Here is a 10,076-nt window from a genome sequence, read left to right on the forward strand (position 1 = left end):
GCAAGACTATTCCAGGAATTGAGACTCAGTGTCTAATCATAGAATTTCCTAGCTGAAAAGTGTCTCTCAGCTTGAATTCGTTGTTGCAATCAAGCAGTGAGGGGTGTGTGCTTCTCACCCACCCACCTCATTTGTTCCTTTTTGGCCCAGTTTGATCTCTGCCTTTCTGTCTTTGTCTTCTGTCTCTATATCTCTCTTTCCTCTTAGTTTACTTTATCTACAATTCATTTTTGTCAGACCTCTGTAGATCAATTCCTTAAAAAAAGAGGACTTAATAATATTAATAAGATTAATAAGATTCATAAGATCCAAGATTGTGAGGTAAGGCATTGTTTTAGGGTTTTATTGCTGTGAAGAGACATTATGATCAAGGCAACTCTTTTAATGGCAATTATTTAATTGGCCCTGGCTTACAGTTTCAGAGGTTCAGTCCATTATCATCATGGCAAGAAGCATGGCAGCCTGCAGGCAGACACATGATGTTGGAGAAGTTGCTGAGAGAGTTCTGTATGTTGATCCGAAGGCAGCCAGAAGGAGACTGTCTTCTTCAGGCAGCCAGGAGGAGGCTCTCTTAAACACTGGGTATAGCCTGAGCATAGGAAACGTCAAAGCCTGCCCTACACAATGACATCCTTCCTCCTACAAGGCCACATCTACTCCAACAAGGCCATACCTCCTAATAGTGCCACTTCCCATGGGCCAAGCATATTCAAATCACCACAGGCAGTACCTATAGAGAGCTTTAGATAACCTCCCTTGTAGAGGGGTCTGGATGTGTTGTTCTAAAAGGGGCGTCCGTGCAGATTAGATAGTCAGACCCCACAGTGCACATTCCTTGTTTTCCAGGCACACTCTAGGACTCTTAGTAACACCCTCTCCTGCACTCAGGTATGATCACGTCACCTTTGTTTTTAATTGAAAGATTCAAACAGAATTTCTAGGTACCACATTTGAGCCTAAAGTTATGAAGGACATGAACCATTACATTTCTTTTTGGTTTTTATTTGTTTGTTTTTCTTCTGTTGGTAGGAGAAAGACCTATCTTGGGAACAAGAGATGAGAGATTATGGGGCCCGAATCACTGTGTGGACTTTATGCTGGCAAAACAACATTTTAAAAATTGTATTGAAACAATCTTATAAAATTGATCCATTTTTTCCCATAATAGCCATCTTGAGTATAACAATCCATCTTTCTGGGTCAGATATCAAGAATCAGAAGAAGAAAATCTGTGACTAGCTCCCAAGATTTTGGATGGACAATCAGCTCTTTGTATGATTCTACCATGTGGTTTAGTATTAATAATGCAATAAAATTGACTTCTGACTACATGGTGATGGACATACTCTTTCATAGACATCTGCAAGAACTTCTGGGTCAAGCATTTCTCAGGGACTATCTTAGATATAGGAGTGAAGTGTAGACCTGTATGTACCTGTTTCTCTATAATTCTTTCAGCTTGAGGCAATCCTTACATGATGCAGTAGGATGAATGCTGGAATTGGCCAGAGACCTTCACTACTCCAGAACTATGGGCCTCTTGGAATGTAACTTTTTTTCCTCCACAAAATTCCAGGTTTTGTTTCTCTCACCATGGACCTGGTTGAGCTTTCTAACTGGCTTTGGCTAACTGAATGCTGTAGAGGTGGCTGCATTACAACTTCGAATAAGGACACAAGGAACTGTTAGTTTCATCTTTTCTCTCTCTTGACCCTGAGATTGTCATGTGAACAAGACCCACAAAGGTTTTCTGTAAACAGACAGCAAATATTTCAAGCTTTCTGTGTTACTTGGTTCCTGTTGCAACTACTCAAATGTGATAGTGTGTGAGCACAGCTACAGACTACAGCAGTGGTTGTCAACCTTCCTAATGCTGTGATCCTTTAATATAGTTCCTCATGTTGTGGTGACCCTCAACCATACAATTATTTCATTGCAACTTCGTAACTGTAATTTTGCCTGTGTCATAACATAAAATCTGATATGCAGGATAGTTGATAGGTGTCCTCCAAAGGGGTCATGACCTATAGGTTAAGAACTGCTGAGCTACATAAACAAATGGGGAAGACCTAATCTCAGTACAACTTTATGCATAAAACCAGGTGGTGGACTGTGAATTAAGCCCACAAGGAGCAGTTCCAAATCTCTATATATGTGAATGGCTTGCCCAACACCTGTGAAGCTGACGCACTGCTGGCCTTAGACACCTAAAAGAAGTCACAGGGTCACAAGACCCATGCCACTGATCTCATCTAGATCCCCTCCCCATAAAGTTGTGGTTACTGTTTCAAGTTGTGTTTACTTAGGTGGCACCTAGAATAAACATCTACTGGTGCCTGTTCTACTGAGCATGCTTTACTCATTACAATTGTACCTGGAGTATGTCCTTAGAAGTAAAGTGTCTTCTTTTTTACATTGTAACTAATTCTTTATTTTCATCTGTCTTTTCTTCTTTTTATTGAATATAGTTTTTTCTTTTCTTTCTTTTTCTAAATCACATAATATATCCTGATTACAGTTTCCCCTTCCCCTACTCCTCCCAGTTCCTCCCCATCTCCTTTTCCTACCTGGATCCACCCCTTTCTGACTCTAAGTAGAAAACAAACAGGTTTCGAAGGGATAATAATAAAATATAACACAATAAAGTGTAATAAGATAAAGACTATCACATTGGAGTTGGACAAGACAAACAGAACACAAAGAGTCTAAAGGAAGGGACATCCTGTGAGTGCTGCCTCAATCTCTCTGAGTTAGTTCATGTGAGCTTTGAACATGTAGATTTAGAAGGCTGCTTTTTTTTTGGTGTTTGATATCCCCTCTGGCTCTTGGTATTCATCCCCCTATATTAGACCATGTCCCCTTATGAAAATGTATATTTTTATATAATATCCTTTACCACATTACTGATTCTAGTTTAAATAACTGTTTCGTTCTCATCTGTTTTCTGACAAATAGTATTCACAAATTTATTTCTGGACCTTTTCACCAGACTGATCCATAGATGGTCCTTTAGTTTTTTGGTTTTGGTGGGCTGATTAAAATGAAAGATGCTTTTGCTTTTAGCAAGTGAGTGTTAGTGAACTTTCTTTAATGAATTCTATATATTTACTCATTCTAGATTTGAGGTACCTCTAAAAACTCTAGAGTACTTGACAGTTGTGAAGTTTTCTTCAGTTTCTCCTGTCTTGCTCTCTCTTTTTTCTTTCTCAAGAGCAAGTAGTATAAGTATCTTTTGAATTGACTTCACTCTTACTGGATATGAGTCCTTAAATAAGCCATCTGTTTTTCTTAAGTTTGGATACATAAGATTGAAATAGTGGTATCATATGATCGAGGGTGAATACATAATCTTATTGTTAGAACGTGGTCCAAGAATTCAATCATCTGAGAATTTTGAGTGCTTGTAAAAACGAAACATAAACAAACAAAACTCCAAGAAAACAACACATCAGTCTTGGGACCCAGTTTTCTAAAGCACAGAACTATTCTTTGAATGTGCGTTTCTACTTTCCTACGTGTAGCAGATAGGAATGAGTATACTTCAGCTGTGTTTATTCATAGGCATCTGTGGAAAAACATGTTCTTGCCATGTGAAGCTTGTCCTTGAGATTATACACTTTACTCAGGTTACTCTTCTTATCTTTCAGAGTATATAAATGGCTTGACGCTCTGAGTAAACTTGAAAATTGTATGAGACTTTAGTCTGCTTCAGTTTTAGGCCCTCTTTCTCAGATTCACACCACCAACTAGAGCAGAAAATATAAAGATTTTGTCTGTAATATCTTACTTCTCTTACTTTGGGATGATGGAGGAAAATTAGGATAAATAAATAAACAAACAAACAAACAAACAAATAAATAAGTTACACATCTTGGATTTATCATGATACAATGGTTCAGTGCTTAGAAAGTTAGATACAATAATGTCTAGATTTTCTATGTTTAAATAAGCCTGCCAAATATTTTAATCTGTTTTCACGATGGAAACATTTCATGAAAAAGAAACAAACAAAAATCACCTGTTAATCTACAGCCTTGCTAGCAATAAGCACCTCTACTGCAGTGGTGAGAAATGTTAGTAATCAGATACCTCCTTGGCCAGTCCAAGGGGACACGGTGACAATGTTAGCAGTCAGGCATCCTGAGGGAATTGGTGATAAGACATCTACTAGCTGCCCAGAGGCAACACATTCCCATTGTTGCCCCTATCTTATGTCCTCCTGTGCATCTGCCACACTGTCTGATTAAAAAGCCATCTTCTCCTACTCCTTTCTTTCCTCCTCCCAGAGGCAGCCTCTGTGTCCCCCTCTCCCCTTCCTTTAACAAACCTCGCACGTGAGACCTATGACCTATGCCTGGTGTGGTTATTGTCAGAATCCGCTTCTTAGTTCCATCAAGAAAACCAAGAGATACTGCATTGACAGTGTTATTAGTGTGTTGAGACTGAGTGTAAGTTCAGCGTTGGACTTAACGCAGTTCGGCTGTAAACTTAAATCTCTATGCACCTTATTTTGTTCATCTATGAAATGAGGCTATGATAGTATCCTCCCATGTGGTTTTCTTGAAGGTTAATGATTTGATCTCTTAGTATTTCACAAACTAAATGCTGGAGATACAGTGATAGACAGGACTAGGTTTCAGCTTAGGTCTTTACCACAATCAACCTAGTGGTGTTTACAAAATGCCTTTATGGTAACATCTGAATGATATCCTTCCCTGCCTATCATATTCAATAATGCAATAACTCACAGTCTCATATGTATATAAAAACTTCATTTTTGCAACGTGTACATGAAAAGTTCATTCACATGAGCAACTGGTGATTACTGAATGTGAAGCATTAGGCCTCCACAAATCCATGTTAGCAAAGCAAAATGAAAAAGACCTTTTAAGCAAAGAGCAAAGGAGCTTATTTGGAAAATTGCTAAAATTGTGACTGTTCCAAAATCTCTATACATAATGTGTTCCTGGAGTTTAGTAACCAGGAGCTAATGACTGGTTTGTCTTAATGCTTTTTGCATGCCATGAAATTTTTATTCTTATTGGAAGCAATGAATAATACATATGATAATAAATGCCATGGTAAATCTAGAAGTGAAATGTGTCTCTTCATTACTTAGGTTCCAACTTATTACTGAGGTACTTGATTTTGAGGAAAGTAAATTTTGTCTTCAAAGTGTTTCTGAAAATTTGAGATGGAAACCACTCACAGGTTTAGTGTTCTCTTCAATAATTTCTTCTTCCAGGGGTTCAAGTTTCAGATCCTTCAGTCAGAGGAAGTAAAGGCAGAGAAAAAAAAAAGATGCCAATTACATAACACAATCAATCAGCATAAATCCATACAGTAGTTTTGTTTCATGGCTAATATCAAGCCCAAAGAACTTTGTTATTTGAAAGGAGATGAACCAATTCTCATTTTAAAAATTGAGCTGTTCTAGTAGAGAGATATTATATCACAACTAAAAGTCAATTGTAAGTCCAAGTTGTTACTGCTGTTCACTTCACTGATGCCATTAGAGATCAGGGGAGGAGGGAACCTGGAAATGCATTCGGAGGAAGAATAAAGTTAGCATGGCTAGCTTAACAGACAGACTGCCTTTATTGTGAGTATTATCACATCTCTCTCTTCCTTGGGAAGCCATTATAGAAATTTGTCTATTGTAATAATGTTTCTATGTTCCAGCATAGTTTTTTTTTTTTGACGGAAATTGGTGAATTGAAAAATAAATGAAAATACTACTATTTGTCAAAAATAAAATAAAGATATTTAAAAAAAACTTAAAGTTCTCTCTATCTGTGTGTGTCTGTGTGTGTGTGTGTGTGCGTGTATGGTCATGTGCACACCACAGTGTATGTCTTTCATACTCAGTTTTAATGTAGCATCCTTAACACAGACTTTCTCAGACCACTCTTTTTAAGTACGTAACCTTTGTAGTCACTCACATTGCTCACTTCTGGAGTTTCAGGTGAAGCTCATGGTGTGACCTTTTTTCTTAGATTCTTTCACATATTTTTTGTCTGTCTTTTTAGAGACCAAATGAATTTATGTGTTTTAAATATTTCTGCACTGCTATTGCCAGATGCTGCTGGGCACACAGTAGGTAGCCATTGCAGAATTAACGAGTGGCAGAATGATGGCGTTCCAGATGGATGCTCCTGGCACCCACGGCTCTGGGTATTTGACTCAGGCTCCCATCCTTGCATGGTGAACACTTTACAGCTGGAGCCATCCTCCTGGCTCCGAAGGTATTTTTGTATAGATTCAAACGTAGCATGGTTTTAACTTTAGCACATCCTCATTATTCACTGTTACTCATGGAGACGAGAAAGAACAGAACAAAATCCTGAAAAAGTCATAGGAATCACAAATATCATTAACCTCCAACTCCTTGAATGGAATTCTGTTTAGTTTATAGTCTAGGAAGGATTATCATAAATACTTATGGGGAAAATGTATGCTCTGCCTCAGGTATACTTCCTTTTAGCAGGGAGATCAAACCCAAAGCAAACAACCACAGGAAACACGGGAATCAGCGGTGACATGACACGCACTTAGCCACGGCTTGGCAATTGGATAGTTTTCTCTGGAAACCTAATTCAGCACAGTACAGAATAAGTCACACAAGAAAACTGAACACGTACTGTTCTACCACTCGTTAAGACAGCTCATGCTGAGCGCCACACAGCTGGAGGCCCAGGCTTTCTGAGAGTCTCTGGGATGCTGCTCTCACAATAAAACCATTCATAGGAGGAGAGAGAGACAAAAGACCAGGAAAGAAAGGAATGTGACAATACTTTGATTTAAAACTGGGAGAAAGGCGTTACTAAAGTTTAAACCATTTCAGAAAAACGAACTGTACACATTTCATACGCCAAGAAGAGACAGTTTTACTTAGAACTTCAAAACCACTTCAAAAAGGGATATCTGTTCTATAAAAGAATCTAAACTTATTTAACATAGGAACTCTTATCTTTCCATTGATTTTGGTTTTTTTGTTTGTTTGTTTTTGTTTTGTTTTTTCAAAACGGGGTCTGGTATTTCCAGGGCTTCTGACATCAGAAAACTAATATTCATGGCTACTGGGTTTCCTTTAGTCCCAGTTGACAATACAGTTCTCATAAGAGGAAAGTGAAAAGTTGACCTGTAACATTTTTATAGTTCATGTGTTTGCTACAGTAGGAGACCAATATCAGTGAAGATGCCCTGGCCAAAAGGCTGAAGGTATCTAACGTTACTTCCCTCTGACTTGGCTATTCTCGTACAGAGAGAACGCTGTTTCCAGCAACCTTGCCCATCTTTAGGCCTCGAATTTTCACTTTGGTGGTGCCAGCCTGACCTCTCTTACTGTCACTTAAAGATACCTTTTCCTACTGTACATTGAAATTGATGCACCCAGAAAGTCAGCTGCCTTTCTCATTGCATCTCAAAAATGGCCTATCACTTGTCTCCCCTGTGTCCGTGAGTGCATACTGAGAGGCTGAATTCCTCTGCCAGTTATATGCCTTCCTCCCATACCTCTCTATCTGGTGGAGATGTTAACTCCACTTCTAATCTCCTAAGGCTTTCATTTCCATTCACTCGCTTACTGTGGACCTATCTCTGTGTTCAGCTGAATTATAAGTTAAAAAATAATAAATGTGTCTGGTTGTTCTCCATACCAAACCCAGATTCCTTAGTCTGTTACTTAATGCCCATCATGATCAGGCACCAATTCTCTGTGTCCTCACTGCTTCCCTAAGTGAAAGACTCAGCTAAGATGCTCCACTTCATGCTTTTACTGCCTTCTGCTATTGATTTCCTCTTTGTCTACTAAACTTAAGCTCAAATAAAATCTTTGTTTGTTAGCCAATCAACATTTATTCCAACATTAGTGTCAATACATTTTCTTTTCCATGAATTGTCTCTCCTCCTATCACTGCAGTGGTCTGAGATGGTTAGAATATTTCCCTCCCTTTCTCTCAGATGCTATCATGTGACCCTAACAACATCAACTCACCTTCCCACCTGGAAACGGAATGCTAAGTAGAATACAGACAGACTGGGAATATTTTGAGCTCATTAATTCTAGTGGACATAACCCAAGAGACTGTGGCTCTTGCTAGATACACATCTAGAGTCATTTTATTGTTTGAGTTTCTGAATTCATGTCTGCCAAGTTCTGCTGAGCCTTGTAAAAGATGGAATGACATGGTTCCCAATTGTGGAACAGAGCCAGCAGGGAGGGCCTTCATGAGTGTCAATGCTTACTATGGGTGTAAGGCTTGTTTGTATGATAATGTACATATTTTCATGATCTTCCTTTAAGAAATGTCCTCTCTGCCAAGGTTAATGGCTCCATGATAATCAGAAACAGCACGAGGCTGGGAGGCAAGGGTGTGTCTAATGTGTTAGCAAAATGGTAGAATGCTGGGACTTTCAGGACAGACCATAAGGCTGTGGAAAAGAACTCTGAAAACATGAGTTCAAAAATGTATAATTTCTCAACTATGTAAAATATAAGGATGCAGTGTGAATTATATAAGGAGCTTCATAGACCTAAAAGAGCAGAGGCAGCTGCACTGTGAGCCAGCTTGTCAAAATACTAAGGAAGGAGATAAAGAGCTTTAGGAAATGGTGTTCGAAGGGCAAGGTCCTATGAAGCTAAGTTTACAAAGGTTGGCAGATCTCTAAGCTCTTTTGCAATGTTAAAAAAGATGCACTTACTGTCCTTTTTCTAAAAGTCAAGGGGCTAAGGTCATGGAATGCTGATGGTCAGGAGGGAATCTGGAATAAAAGATTGAATTGACATATAAAAGTAAAAGACTGGGCTTTTGGTCTGCATGAGTTGAGCCAGCACAGAGTGATAGCAGTCCTTTTTTAGAATTTTCACAGCTCTTTAGAATTTTTTTTCTAACAGGATTTCTGGTCAGGAATCTCAAGAATTACTTAGAGACGGAACACAGCTCTTTCAGAATGTTTTCTAGCAGCCATCCAAAGAAGGCTGTCTGAAGAGCGACACAGCTCTTTCAGAATGTTCTCTGGCTTTGTGGTTTTGATCAGAAAACACAAGAATTATGTTTTAGAAAATTTCTAACAGGATTTCTGACTTGGTTGGAAAATCCAAGAACTTTTAATGGCAGCTTTTCTGTCTTTGGTCAGAAAATCCATGAGCTAACCAAAGAGCTTTTAAGAAAAAATTTTTAGCAAGAGAGAGCTGTCTCAAACAGAGAGAGCTGTCTCAAGAGAGAGCTGTCTTGAGCAGACTACAGGGCTAAAAGCTATCTACAGAGAGCTGTCTAGGGAGCCATCTCAAGCAGAACATTGTCATCAGCTTGTAACTCATGATTTGACTTCCAGTCCTTTGTTTTGCCTCTCTCAAACACCCTTTCCTGAGAGTCCCTTTCCAAGCCAAGGCTGGTCCTTGGCTCATGTCTCAAAATATCTGTTGATTTTTGTGAGCATTTCCATGCCCTTTCAGAAACTTCTCAATTTTATTAATTTAGAAAGATGATTTCTAGCCGGGCGGTGGTGGCACACGCCTTTAATCCCAGCACTTGGGAGGCAGAGGCAGGTGGATTTCTGAGTTCGAGGCCAGCCTGGTCTACAGAGTGAGTTCCAGGACAGCCAGGGCTACACAGAGAAGCCCTGTCTCGAAAAACAAAAACAAAAAACCAAAAACCAAAAAGCAAACAAACAAAAAAAAGAAAGATGATTTCTATTATTCATAATTAAATTCTTAACTGAGTCACCATCATTTTAAAAGTATAACTTACACTTTTTCTGAAAGGTTGCCTTTACCTTCAAAACTATACAAGCAGAGTAGCAATGTACTGTTACTATTTTAGTATATATTCTTACTATGTTACCACATTTGATACACCCTGAATAGCTCCATAAAGAGATGTTATTTATGCCTGGTGATGGTGGCACACACTTTTAAATCCTGGCAGCTGAGAGGCAGAGGCAGGCAAATCTCGGTGAATCTCTGAATTTGAGACCAGCTTGCTCTACAAAGTGAGTCCAGAGCTACACTGAGAAACCCAGTCTCGAAAACCAAACCAAACCAAACCAAACCAAACCAAACCAAACCAAACCAA

The 10,076-nt window shown here is 38.9% G+C and overlaps 1 protein-coding gene across 1 annotated transcript in view; it reads right to left on the minus strand.

Moving 5' to 3' along the window:
• Positions 1-10,076, minus strand: part of Necab1 (N-terminal EF-hand calcium binding protein 1) — a 140,657-nt gene that overhangs the window by 13,549 nt on the left and 117,032 nt on the right. Inside the window, exon 9 of the mRNA XM_028780915.1 lies at positions 5,210-5,263. Coding sequence (XP_028636748.1) covers positions 5,210-5,263 — 54 coding nt within the window. The remainder of the gene's footprint in view (positions 1-5,209; positions 5,264-10,076) is intronic.

Source organism: Grammomys surdaster, unplaced genomic scaffold (genome assembly GCF_004785775.1).
Source record: "Grammomys surdaster isolate TR1022 unplaced genomic scaffold, NIH_TR_1.0 97, whole genome shotgun sequence".
Classification (NCBI taxonomy): Eukaryota; Metazoa; Chordata; class Mammalia; order Rodentia; family Muridae; genus Grammomys; species Grammomys surdaster.